The sequence below is a fragment of the Pleurodeles waltl genome, chromosome 3_1 (assembly GCF_031143425.1).
Source record: "Pleurodeles waltl isolate 20211129_DDA chromosome 3_1, aPleWal1.hap1.20221129, whole genome shotgun sequence".
NCBI classification, from domain to species: Eukaryota; Metazoa; Chordata; class Amphibia; order Caudata; family Salamandridae; genus Pleurodeles; species Pleurodeles waltl.
The window spans coordinates 732,437,168-732,451,617 of NC_090440.1; the positions used below are offsets into that span (position 1 = coordinate 732,437,168).

At 45.2% G+C, this 14,450-nt stretch overlaps 1 protein-coding gene across 1 annotated transcript in view; it reads right to left on the reverse strand.

Annotated features, from left to right (window-relative positions):
- The window catches only part of DCDC1 (doublecortin domain containing 1), a 1,098,140-nt gene extending 1,083,957 nt beyond the window's left edge, over positions 1 to 14,183 (reverse strand). The window contains exons 1-2 of the mRNA XM_069223476.1: positions 13,756 to 14,183; positions 11,916 to 12,103 (exon numbers count right to left, since the gene is read on the reverse strand). Of these exons, the coding sequence (XP_069079577.1) occupies positions 11,916 to 12,103; positions 13,756 to 13,794 (227 nt within the window). The 5' untranslated portion in view covers positions 13,795 to 14,183. The remainder of the gene's footprint in view (positions 1 to 11,915; positions 12,104 to 13,755) is intronic.
- Positions 14,184 to 14,450: the final 267 nt, after the last annotated feature.

Here is a 14,450-nt window from a genome sequence, read left to right on the forward strand (position 1 = left end):
TAAATGCTTATAACAATTAATGTGTTCTGGCAGTACTGACTATTGATGGCCTTTCAGAGTGGAAATCAATGGGCCGAATCAGTAAGGACCATCTATTGGCCAAGACATTAATAAGGATAAGCAACTCCTTTTGTGTGACTCTGAGAATGTCATGTATCTTATAAAATACTTGTTCGGAACGGGCTATGTGTGTCATATATCAATCAGATTTAAAACAAGAAGAACTGAACAAAATCAACTAGAAGGAACAGAAATACTAAATCAAGCATTGTGCAGTTCTGAATTCAACATCATCACCAAATTTCACAACTCTGATATCAATCTTGGGTGTTTTTTAATTACCATTAGGAGGCAGAGATATGAAAAAAAAATTATTACGATAGTACTAACGACATTTGATGGAACTAATTGAAACATTCAGCCAGATGGAGTCAATGGTGAGCAAAACCGTGTGCTTTTCTATAATTCAACACATTTATTTAACATCAAATGTAATTTGAACTACAAGTTTCAAAACTCCATGTGGAATTACAACAAATTCCTATTCAAATAATGCAAAAGACAAGGGCAAACCAAACAAAAGAAGTTCATAGACATGCATGAACTCAAAAATAATCTGTGGCAGATAAACCAGGCTGGCCCATAACACTTGAGAGATGTTTAAGTTAAACGTATTGCTTTCCTGATACATTGACTCTGAAAATTCTTTTGTGATTCATTGTTAACAGGTGACAAACTTACCTTGTAAAGGCTGCTGTCCAAAACACGTTAAGATAATATTTTTTAATCACTATTTGATTTGAAATACTGAAAGACATGGTTAAGATTTACTGATAAATTTGCTATGTTTGTATAAAATGGGAGAACCAATCAAAGTTGAACTCCACTATTTCAAAAGTGAGTGCTGCCCTGCTGGGGAGACTCCAAGATCTACCCTTACATAATCAAGGAAATTGTTACCATTAAAGATCCATTTAGCTCAAAGTCAATGGGCCCAGTCAGTAAGAAGTCTCAATTCCCCAAACTATTAGTAAGGGTGAGGCAATAACAAGATAGTATACATAGTGTATATATCACTTTTTATCATTGTTTGGACATCTTTTTCAGGAAATGATAATTTTACCCAAGGCTGCTCTTATATTGTATATAATCAAAAGGTGTAAATCCTAACTTAGTTCCATTTATCATCAATAAAAAAAGCAAAACAACATGAGATGTGTAATGGAGGCATAACATGCTCATTGGCAAGGTTTGGTGAAGGTTTGTGAATTTAGCTGTGAATTTTGTGCCCATGTGCCCAAATAAGGTTTTGTGGTTATACTTCTAAATGGAGCGCCGTGGTTGGGAGAAGGGGTTGCTCTTACAGTGTACAGCCCAAGAAAGTTACCTGTTTACTGAATGAGCAGGTTGGTGAGCTGTGTGTATCCTCCTTGGGAAGATAAGAACTAGAATGTGATAAATTAAATAAGAGAGGGTGGTGGTCAGGATGGTTAGATCATGTGCAAAGCAATTTTGATTGAAAATTCTGATTGGGGGTCTGGATTTTCTAGTTACCTTCAACCTGGATGGACATTGGTATGTTTATGATTGCCTAAAAGAAATATTCAAAGTTGCAGAGAGTTCTGGGCCCACAGACCAGGTTATAATAGATAATGCTTGTATCAAAAAGACAGCTTAGATTTGTGAAGACTAAGGCCCTCATTTCAACCTCAACGGTCTTTTCACAAGACCACTGAGGTTCCGCTGGGCCGAAGCCTGCCAGTGTTAGGCGGTCTTCCGCCAACCATATTATGACTGCTGGCAACCCTCTGCCCTTTTTTGGACGGAGAGCCGCCAGCAGCCATAGTGGCGGTCAGCAGTAAAGTGGAGGCTTCTCCACTGTCACCGCCATGTCATCAGAACACAGGCCACCGTAATACGACCCAGTAGTCGACATGGCGGTGTTCTGGTGACGGGATGCTGGTGGCGGAGCAGCCCCCATGGATCCCGTTCCCACCCGGAGGATCACTGGAACAGAAAAGGTGATCGTGAGTTAGGGGATGGGGGTGGGGGTGTTGTGTGCATGCATGGGGGTGTGCGTGTGAGTGTGTAGAGGAGTTGTGTGAGTGCGTGTGCATGAGGGTGGTGTAATGTGCGTATGGGAGATGGAACGTGTATGTATGTGTGCATGTGTGTATGTGTGTGAGTGGTGTGAGCGTGGGTGTACGGGGAGCGGGGGGTATGTGTGTGGGTTTCCATGGGAGTGGGGGTGGTGGGGAGGGGTTCCTACCACCTTTGGGGAGTGGTATTGGGGTCGTGGGTGGTCTCAGGGAAGGGGAAAGGGGGAGACCCCAATCAGTGCCAGGGAACAAATTCCCTGGCACTGATGATAAATACCGCCATGGATTTCGTGGCGGTAAAAAAAAAACACGAAATCCATGGCGGTATGCGGGGTCCTGATACCGCCGGTGGTCTAGTGGCGGCCGCCAGGCTGGAGACCGAAGTCTCCAGCCCAGCGGTCATTACCACCCTGGCGGTCGGTGTGTTAAAGTGGCGGTTTTGGATGGCGGTAACCGCCAGTGTCCAAATCCCATTTTTTTTACCGCCGGCCTGTTGGTGGTATTACGGCCACTTTAACACCGACCGCCAGGGTTGTGATGAGGACCTAAGTCTTTATGTGCAGGTTATTGTAGGAGTGAATTAAAAGCATGCAGTAGCACAAAGACTTCTACTTGATGTTTTGGGTATGATCTTTTTTGAGAAACTAGTCATTGTGAAGAGCCTGAGCGAGTAACCATGACAAGAATGAACAAGGTTTTTGCTATGGGTGGCCACCTAGCTTTAGTTTCTGGATATAAAGACAGAGGAGGAAGTGGAAATTTAGTTCATTTTAAGTGCTGTAGTGCAGGCTGTTGGCTCTTATTTCTCTGTAGCAGTGATTATGAAGCTATCTTTAGGGAAAGCGATGCTGGGGTTGAGCAGTACAAGGTAGCTACAGAAAGTGGGACAAGTAAATTCTGCTAGTTCCAGTCTCTGCACATTTACTGTTGGTTAACCACTTCGCTGCCAGGCCTTTTCCCCCTCCTGTGCCAGGCCTTTTTTTGCCTATTTGGGGCAGTTCGCGCTTAGGCCCGCATAACTTTTTGTCCACATAAGCTAACCAAGCCAAATTTGCGTCCTTTTTTTCCAACATCCTAGGGATTCTGGAGGTACCCAGACTTTGTGGGTTCCCCTGAAAGAGGCCAAGAAATTGGCCAAAATACAGGGAAAATTTTGTTTTTTTCAAAAAAATTGGAAAAAGTGGCTGCAGAAGAAGGCTTGTGGTTTTTCCCCTGAAAATGGCATCAACAAAGGGTTTGCGGTGCTAAACTCAGCAGCTTCCCAGCTTTCAGGAACAGGCAGACTTGAATCCGAAAACCCAATTTTTCAACACAATTTTGGCATTTTACTGGGGCATACCCCATTTGTGCAATTTTTTGTGCTTTCAGCCTCCTTCCAGTCAGTGACAGGAATGGTCTGAAACCAATGCTGGATCCCAGAAACCTAAACATTTCTGAAAAGTAGACAAAATTCTGAATTCAGCAAGGGGTCATTTGTGTAGATCCTACAAGGGTTTCCTACAGAAAATAACAGCTGAAAAAGAAAAATATTGAAATTGAAGTGAAAAAAACATCAATTTTTCTCTACTTTTTACTCTGTAACTTTTCCCTGCAATGTCAGATTATCGAAAGCAATATACCGTTAAGTCTGCTGGACTCCTCTGGTTGCGGGGATATATAGGGTTTGTAGGTTCATCAAGAACCCGAGGAACCCAGAGCCAATAAATGAGCTGCACCCTGCAGTGCGTTTTCATTCTATACCGGGTATACAGTAATTCATTTGCTGAAATATAAGGAGTAAAAAATAGCTATCAAGAAAACCTTTGCATTTCCAAAAAGGGCACAAGATAAGGTGTTGAGGAGCAGTGGTTATTTGCACATCTCTGAATTCCGGGGTGACCATAGTAGCACGTGAATTACATGGAATTTCTCAAATAGATGTCTTTTTTACACACACCCCTATATTTGGAAGGAATAAATGTAGAGAAAGACAAGGGGCAATAACACTTGTTTTGCTATTCTATGTTCCCCCAAGTCTCCCGATAAAAATGATACCTCACTTGTTTGGGTAGGCCTAGCGCCCGCGACAGGATATGCCCCAAAACACAACGTGGACACATCACAGAAAACAGAGCTGTTTTTAGCAAAGTGACTACCTGTAGATTTTGGCCTCTAGCTCAGCCGCCACCTAGGGAAACCTACCAAACCTGTGCATTTCTGAAAACTAGAGACCTACTGGAATCCAAGGAGGGGTGACTTGTGTGGCTCGGACCAGGTTCTGTTACCCAGAATCCTTTGCAAACCTCAAAATTTGGCTAAACAAACACATGTTCCTCACATTTCTGTGGCAGAAAGTTCTGGAATCTGAGAGGAGCGACAAATTTCCTTCCACCCATCATTCCCCCACGTCTCCCGATAAAAATGATACCTCACTTGTGTGGGTAGGCCTAGCGCCCGCGACAGGATATGCCCCAAAACACAACCTGGACACATCACAGAAAACAGAGCTGTTTTTAGCAAAGTGACTACCTGTAGATTTTGGCCTCTGGCTCAGCCGCCACCTAGGGAAACCTACCAAACCTGTGCATTTCTGAAAACTAGAGACCTAGGGGAATCCAAGGAGGGGTGACTTGTGTGGCTCGGACCAGGTTCGGTTACCCAGAATCCTTTGCAAACCTCAAAATTTGGCTAAAAAAACACATGTTCCTCACATTTCTGTGGCAGAAAGTTCTGGAATCTGAGAGGAGCCACAAATTTCCTTCCACCTAGCGTTCCCCCACGTCTCCCGATAAAAATGATACCTCACTTGTGTGGGTAGGCCTAGCGCCCGCGACAGGATATGCCCCAAAACACAACGTGGACATATCACAGAAAACAGAGCTGTTTTTAGCAAAGTGACTACCTGTAGATTTTGGCCTCTAGCTCAGCCGCCACCTAGGGAAACCTACCGAACCTGTGCATTTCTGAAAACTAGAGACCTAGGGGGATCCAAGGAGGGGTGACTTGCGGGGCTCGGACCAGGTTCTGTTACCCAGAATCCTTTGCAAACCTCAAAATTTGGCTATAAAAACACATGTTCCTCACATTTCTGTGGCAGAAAGTTCTGGAATCTGAGAGGAGCCACAAATTTCCTTCCACCCAGCGTTCCCCCACGTCTCCCGATAAAAATGATACCTCACTTGTGTGGGTAGGCCTAGCGCCCGCGACAGGATATGCCCCAAAACACAACGTGGACATATCACAGAAAACAGAGCTGTTTTTAGCAAAGTGACTACCTGTAGATTTTGGCCTCTAGCTCAGCCGCCACCTAGGGAAACCTACCAAACCTATGCATTTCTGAAAACTAGAGACCTAGGGGAATCCAAGGAGGGGTGACTTGTGTGGCTCGGACCAGGTTCTGTTACCCAGAATCCTTTGCAAACCTCAAAATTTGGCTAAAAAAACACATGTTCCTCACATTTCTGTGGCAGAAAGTTCTGGAATCTGAGAGGAGCCACAAATTTCCTTCCACCCAGCGTTCCCCCACGTCTCCCGATAAAAATGATACCTCACTTGTGTGGGTAGGCCTAGCGCCCGCGACAGGATATGCCCCAAAACACAACGTGGACATATCACAGAAAACAGAGCTGTTTTTAGCAAAGTGACTACCTGTAGATTTTGGCCTCTAGCTCAGCCGCCACCTAGGGAAACCTACCAAACCTATGCATTTCTGAAAACTAGAGACCTAGGGGAATCCAAGGAGGGGTGACTTGTGTGGCTCGGACCAGGTTCTGTTACCCAGAATCCTTTGCAAACCTCAAAATTTGGCTAAAAAAACACATGTTCCTCACATTTCTGTGGCAGAAAGTTCTGGAATCTGAGAGGAGCCACAAATTTCCTTCCACCCAGCGTTCCCCCACGTCTCCCGATAAAAATGATACCTCACTTGTGTGGGTAGGCCTAGCGCCCGCGACAGGATATGCCCCAAAACACAACGTGGACACATCACAGAAAACAGAGCTGTTTTTAGCAAAGTGACTACCTGTAGATTTTGGCCTCTAGCTCAGCCGCCACCTAGGGAAACCTACCAAACCTGTGCATTTCTGAAAACTAGAGACCTAGGGGAATCCAAGGAGGGGTGACTTGCGGGGCTCGGACCAGGTTCTGTTACCCAGAATCCTTTGCAAACCTCAAAATTTGGCTAAAAAAACACATGTTCCTCACATTTCTGTGGCAGAAAGTTCTGGAATCTGAGAGGAGCCACAAATTTCCTTCCACCCAGCGTTCCCCCACGTCTCCCGATAAAAATGATACCTCACTTGTGTGGGTAGGCCTAGCGCCCGCGACAGGATATGCCCCAAAACACAACGTGGACATATCACAGAAAACAGAGCTGTTTTTAGCAAAGTGACTACCTGTAGATTTTGGCCTCTAGCTCAGCCGCCACCTAGGGAAACCTACCTAACCTGTGCATTTCTGAAAACTAGAGACCTAGGGGAATCCAAGGAGGGGTGACTTGCGGGGCTCGGACCAGGTTCTGTTACCCAGAATCCTTTGCAAACCTCAAAATTTGGCTAAAAAAACACATGTCCCTCACATTTCTGTGGCAGAAAGTTCTGAAATCTGAGAGGAGCTAAAAATTTCCTTCCACCCAGCGTTCCCCCAAGTCTCCCGATAAAAATGATACCTCACTTGCGTGGGTAGGCCTAGCGCCGGCGACAGGAAACACCCCAAAACGCAACGTGGACACATCCTAAATTTGGGAAAAAAACAGAGGTGTTTTTTGCGAAGTGCCTACCTGTAGATTTTGGCCTCTAGCTCAGCCGGCACCTAGGGAAACCTACCAAACCTGTGCATTTCTGAAAACTAGAGACCTAGGGGAATCCAAGGAGGGGTGACTTGCGGGGCTCGGACTAGGTTCTGTTACCCAGAATCCTTTGCAAACCTCAAAATTTGGCTAAAAAAACACATGTCCCTCACATTTCTGTGGCAGAAAGTTCTGGAGTCTGAGAGGAGCTACAAATTTCCTTCCACCCAGCGTTCCCCCAAGTCTCCCGATAAAAATGATACCTCACTTGCGTGGGTAGGCCTAGCGCCGGCGACAGGAAACACCCCAAAGCGCAACGTGGACACATCCTAAATTTTGGAAAAAAACAGAGGTGTTTTTTGCGAAGTGCCTACCTGTAGATTTTGGCCTCAAGCTCAGCCGGCACCTAGGGAAACCTACCAAACCTGTGCATTTCTGAAAACTAGAGACCTAGGGGAATCCAAGGAGGGGTGACTTGCGGGGCTCGGACCAGGTTCTGTTACCCAGAATCCTTTGCAAACCTCAAAATTTGGCTAAAAATACACATGTTACTCACATTTCTGTGGCAGAAAGTTCTGGAATCTGAGAGGAGCCACAAATTTCCTTCAACCCAGCGTTCCCCCAAGTCTCCCGATAAAAATGATACATCACTTGTGTGGGTAGGACTAGCGCCCACGAAAGGAAAGGGCCCAAAACACAACGTGGACACATCACATTTTTTTATAAAAAGCAGTGCCTACCTGTGGATTTTGGCCTGTAGCTCAGCCGACACCTGAGGAAACCTAGCAAACCAGTGCATTTTTGAAAACTAGAAACCCAGGGGAATCCAAGATGGGGTGACTTGCGGGGCTCTGACCAGGTTATGTTACCCAGAATCCTTTGCAAACATCAAAATTTGGCCCAAAAAACACTTTTTCCTCTCATTTCGGTGACAGAAAGTTCTGGAATCTGAGAGGAGCCACAAATTTCCTTCCACCCAGCGTTCCCCTAAGTCTCTCGATAAAAATGGTACATCACTTCTGTGGGTAGGCCTAGCGCCCACAAAAGGAAATGGCCCAAAACACAACGTGGACACAACATATTTTTTCACAGAAAACAGAGGTGTTTTTCCCCATCTCTAAAAAAAGAAACAACAAAAAAAAAAACACAAAAAAAAAATTGCCCTGGCGCCTAGAGTGTTCTGCCCCCCCCGGGGGCAGTTCGGCCTAATAATAGGCCGATCTGTCCCCCGGGGGGGCAGAAATGGCCTAAAATAAATTTGCCCCCCCAACCCCCACCCCCTGCCCCCCGGGAGCGACCCTTGCCTACGGGGTCGCTCCCCCTGCGTGACATTGGCGCCAAAAAACAAATCCCCGGTGCCTAGTGGTTTCTGCCCCCTTGGGGGCAGATTGACCTAAAATCGGCCAATCTGCCCCCAGGGGGGCAGAAATGGTCTAAATACAATTTGCCCCCCAGGGGAGCGACCCTTGCCTAATGGGTCGCTCCCCATCTCTAAAAAAAAGAAAGAACAAAAAAAAAAAAACACAAAAAAAAAATTTGCCCTGGCGCCGAGAGGTTTCTTCCCCCCCTGGGGGCAGATCGGCCTAATAATAGGCCGATCTGCCCCCAGGGGGGGCAGAAATGGCCTAAAATAAATTGCCCTCCCCCCCAGGGAGCGACCCTTGCCTAAGGGGTCGCTCCCTTTGCGTGAAATTCACGCAAAGAAAAAACTCCCTGGTGTCTAGTGGTTTCTACCCCCCTTGGGGGCAGATTGGCCTCATCAAAATAGGCCAATCTGCCCCCAAGGGAGGCAGAAATGGCCAAAATATAATTTTCCCCCAAGGGGAGCGACCCTTGCCTAAGGGGTCGCTCCCCACCAAAAAAAAAAAAATTGAAAAAAAAAAAAAATGGTCCCTGGTGCCTAGAGGTTTCTGTCCCCCCTGGGGGCAGATCGGCCTAATAGTAGGCCGATCTGCCCCCAGGGGGGGCAGAAAAGGCCTTCCCGAAAATATGCCCCCCCTGGGAGCGACCCTTGCCCAAGGGGTCGCTCCCTTTTGTCAATAACAATCAAAAAAAAAAAAAAAATCCCTGGTGTCTAGTGGTTTCTACCCCCCTTGGGGGCAGATTGGCCTCATCAAAATAGGCCAATCTGCCCCCAAGGGGGGCAAAAATGGCCAAAATATAATTTTCCCCGAAGGGGAGCGACCCTTGCCTAAGGGGTCGCTCCCCACCTCAATAAAAAAAAATGAAACAAAAAAAAAAAAAAATGGTCCCTGGTGCCTAGAGGTTTCTGCCCCCCCTGGGGGCAGATCGGCCTAATAAGGCCGATCTGCCCCCAGGGGGGGCAGAAAAGGCCTTTTCAAAAAAATGCCCCCCCTGGGAGCGACCCTTGCCCAAGGGGTCGCACCCTTTTGTCAATTTCAAAGAAAAAAAAAAAAATCCCTGGTGTCTAGTGGGGTTTCAAAAGCCGGATTGCAAGCAATCCGGCTTTTGAAACCCTCGGAGGGACTTCAAAGGGAAGGAAATACTTTTCCTTCCCTTTGAAGCCCCTCTGGGCCTCCCAAGTGATTGAAAAAGAAATGCTTTTGCATTTCTTTTTCAATCGCGCTGGAAGCAGAGCTTCCAGCGCGACGAGGGAGGCCCCTGTGACACATCAGCGCGCGCGCGCTGATGTCACAGGGGGGGGTGGGGGGGTCTGGGGTGGAAGGGGAAGGGATTCCCCGGTCAGCCCTGACCTAGGGGGGTGGGGGGGCGGCCCTCGGGAGGAGCGCTGGCGCTTCTCCCGAAGGAAGCATTCAGGACGTAATGGTTACGTCCATGGCGCCACACGGGCGCTGCCATGGACGTAACCATTACGTCCGTGGCGGGGAAGGGGTTAAACAATGGTGTGAAGAAGAGCTAAGCGCAATAAGTTACAACTGAGACTCAACTGTGCAATGTAGGACCCAGTGAAAGGTACTGAAAATAGGAGATAATGACCCATCACACGGGTTATCAGAGTCAACTGAGTAGTGCACTTGGAGGCAGTAGCAGGCAGACTGTAAACTTAGAGTAGTCTCTCTCAACTAAAGCACAGCAGGTCATGGGTCACTAATCCAGTCTGTGCATAATTGAAGGCTTTCCGAACAAGATTAGGGCATCAGAAAGCGATTTATAATTATCTGAACAATCTGTTGTCATAGTTTGGACTCTTGCTCTAGGCAAGACGGCTGGTTCAATGATGACAGTACTTATGTTTGCAGGTGACTATGCCTATCCTACAACAAGTCGCAACTGTAGCCCCAACTCTTCTGGCTCACTAGCAGTACCTCACCAACAACTCATTCAGTTAAAGGTGATTTGTGGCAGCCTTTACGCATGGACTCAGAAGTATGACATCTCAGGGAGTGTTGTGGTTAAACGGAGATTACCCCTTTCTCACAGATATATTACATCTCAACCAAACACAGGCAATAACAAAGATGCAGTAATATTTCACTAGTTTTTATTTAATACAATGAGGTAAATCTTATTGGCTGCAATGATTAGGATAATGAACAGTACAAGAGATAGAATTGTAAAGACAAGGGTCATGATTATGAAGACCCCTACCATCTTGTATTGGCATAGGAAGACATAAAGCGTATCATATGTCCGTGTACCCTATCATAATAGGCCTAACCTTCTACCTAGAGGAGAGCTGGGTATGTTAAACCTAATCTGCCAATGCCATGTCCCTGGAAGGAGCCCCCAACCCTGGTTACCTTGAATGAGGTCTGGAGCTCAGACTTTGGCAGAACACGAAGTCTGGGCCAGCGGCAAGGCGACGTGCAGCATTGATAGCAGCAATGGTATAAGGTCAGATTCCCTCTGATTATCTGTCTAAAGTGTCATGTATTTATACAGATCTACTTGGATTCCTGACATAGGTTGCTCCAAAACAATAGGCAACGCAGCATGCTTGGGACGGTAATTTCTAATGTGAGCACCTACAGTTTGTTTGTCTTTGATGCATGAGTTGACGCCTTAGCAAGGTGACACTGATAACATAACTCTAAACAAAAAGGCCTAACTATAAACATGGCAGCCATCTTAGAAGATTTAATAAATAAATGGTCTAAGACAGAGCAAGCTAAGTAGGTTAAAAGTCACTAGGTGACGGGGGCACGAGTTTGCAAGCCAAAGGCTGAGCTAACTCCCATTATCCCATTAAAACAAACTAGGATTCACTACACTGTGGAAAGATGTCATTGATGCAGTAGACACACAGTTACTGATGGTGTTCCTTGTCACTTTCCAATGATGCAACTGCCACAGCCACAGGGCACAGGGCACAACAAGAGGCGGATGAGTTATCATTTCCTGGCTTACTCCAGACAGTGACTGAGGTTGTTCGGAACAGGGATGTATGGCTCTCTTTGAAAACAGAGCATACAGGAAATAACATTGCACAATGGGACAGATCAGCAGTATTCACAACATCTCCAGCAGTTCCCCAGGTGAATAGGCCAAACCCAAGTCAACATTATAATTTATAGTGGTGCCCAAGCATCTACATGCGAGTATGGGAGTATTAAATAGCCAAGAATCAGAAAAACTCTAAATTCAGAAGAGAACGAATGAGTAACGGCTTAAGAGCCATTTCCAAGCAACCATGGTGGAATGGTATGGTAGGACTGTTGCAAAGAAAAATAAACAAGAACAATGTGTAACTTTGTATTGTGGTCACTGGATGGGCCAACAGCGCAAAACCAAGTGTCAACTTAGTCACCATTTAGTGAGTATGTCTGTTAGTACTCGCATGCATGGTATTTTATTTAGGGTGAAATAAAGAAACTTACTTCCAGATATAAGAGGCTACTATTTATTATCTCAGTAACAATTAGAAGTAGTGAATGTGCATTACACATATCACTATATTCATTTACATGAAATGACATAAGGCATTAACCTTGTTATTGTATAAGGGGCTTTGCACCATTGTTTGAATAGTGATCTCCATTCAATCATTACAAAGAGATAATACCAAATATTTTAGAATGTACATTAAAATGAGTGATGAAATGTTACCATTGGCTTGTGGCAGATCTTACCTTGTAGCACTGCATGGCGTGTCCTGGACCTTGTTGGCTTTTTCCATGTACTTTTTAACCAACACAGCTTCTAAACTGCTTTGTCGTGACCACATAGATGAAGAGATAAAATCGTCCTTTCTTAGCGCTTTTTTAGAACTTTCTTTCCCAGCCAACCTGCCCTTTTCTCTTTCTTTGTCGTTTTCCATCTAAAACATATAATACACATCCATTCAGTATGGGCGTCCACCTTCCTTCAGGAGCATGTCAGTCATTAGTTTAGCCACCTCTGCACCTTGACTTAACAGTAAGATGGGTCACTCTGCCCAGGAAAAATGAATTACCCGACATTGAATACACAAAAGCCTCATTATGACCCCTCCCTAGTCCTGATGGGCCCAGTAACATAATAGACTATCCCAGGCAGCAAAGCTGGGATACACATTAATTAGTATAGGGTTGATGGTGAGGCTCTTACCTTCTCCTTCCTACATAATGTGTTAGCCTGGTTTGTTTGACATTGGTTAGAGAATACACACCTTGTGTTAAACACGTGCCTGTGAACTGTGTGATCACACTTCATTGATCACATGCGATGCGACTTTTAAACTGCATACCTTTTACAACAAAATTTACTTTTGATTTTAATACATTTTGTACATAGTCTATTTTTCTGAAGCATTCTTCACGGTGTTTTCTTTTGTGTGTTGATAGTGCCCCTATTGCTGGAAATAAGGGATGATTCACAATTTCTGTGAATTTGTTTTCTTAACTTAAATTTTCATAAATATTATCTAAATCAAACATCGCTACTTGCTATAGTGTACCACACGCATTTCATAAAAGTCTGCAGGGTGGCTCCTATTACCTTATGAGCTTGGTTGAGGCAGTCCTACATACATTAGCTAGGCTGAATGCATGTATTTAGCTTAGACATTCAGCTTAGGTATTACATAAACAGCGCAGATGTGGGCAGATAGATGGGTGAGCTCTTGATGCACGTAAAAGAGCAGTGAAATGGCAGAGATTTTGTTTAACAGAAGTGTTAACGAAAGTTATTAACCTTAGAATTAGCAAAGTCCCCTTGCTCCCTGTCTGATACATTTATTGGTTGAACCTGACAAATTGTCCAAATAGATGTAGTAGGTCTTGGATTCCCATATCAGGAGCGGTCATTTGACATGTGTCCTACTTCAATATCCTCTACTTTTCCTACGAACCGGTAGACCAATCTGGGCCCTAATGCCAGTGTGACTCTTATTCTGAACTCAGGTGGTCGCCAAGGACAGTCTTATCTATACAATGGGTGAGCTCGGGGCTGTTTCCAAAACCCTGCAAACTGACACATTTGAAGAGGGTATATCTCTTATTTCACATTCACCCTTCTAAAAAGCAAAATGCATCCTCAGACTTTAAGTTAACTCTCAAGATTCCTCGTGCAATATATGGCAAGCTCGTGGGCCCTGAACTGCAAAATGAGATAAACATGAAGTGCTGACATTTATAATGAGATGAAGACGACTACATGTACCAGAATGCAAAAGGGGAAAAATGGATGAACTATTCACACAAGGACAATAGGATACCAGAGATCTCCACAAAATTGCAGCAAGCCACTAAAATAGTTGATCTCTCCTATTTTAACAGGATCATCCAACTCACCCAAACGGAGAGCTGGCAGAGTGATTTAGGTAACATTCACCTGGGAATTCTGCCACTTTCCTTCCTATTGATCCAGAATGGGAAGAAAAAAACTTGACGGGATGAACTACTCAGGAATGCACCCGGGAAGCTTAAGAACTCCTGTTATGTGCAGTTCCATGAGCTCAGTTGACTAACAGCAGTGGAGCACCCCACTTACCTCAGCTTCTGTCACGCGAGCAGCTGTGATTGGGGGCATGCGGGAGGAGTAGAAGGGGGTCGAAGGGCAGTCAGCTCGAGTACGGGAAGTGATTTCTTTCTCCTCAGTTCTTAGCTCCGCAGCCGGTTTCCAGGAGGTTGTTTAGGGCTCTATTAACAACACCTCAAGCTCAGGAACCCAAAGCACGCTGTACCTAAAATCTCGTGTCAGATTCGGACACGGCTTCGTCACTATGACTTCAAAAACAAAATAAGGGGCGGGATGAAAACAAGCAGTCGTTTCCCGGGTGACGAGGGCTACTCCAGACGAAAACTATTTACTCATTGAGTTGCAGTTTGAAAGGCACGGGTGAAAAGGAACAACCCCGAGGCGATGCACCATCTCCTCCTCCAGGTTAGTCTTTTGTAAAAAAAAAAAAAAAACATGTGTTCGCCCTAACAGCAAGATATACACAAGTTTGTGGGTTTTCAAACATTCAACAGGGAACGCCCGCCTTGCCTGTAAATGGCCACCTATTTCTCTAAAACCTAAGCTGGCCAGTCAGAGACACTTTAAACACTGAAGCACAATTAAAAGAATCGATCAGTCTTAGAAGTTGCAATTGAACTTGAGGAAGTTAATGCAGAAGAAAAATAGGCATACTCAAAAACAATAGGTGGCAACTTTGTGCGATGGGTGGCTTTTTTTGGTATATT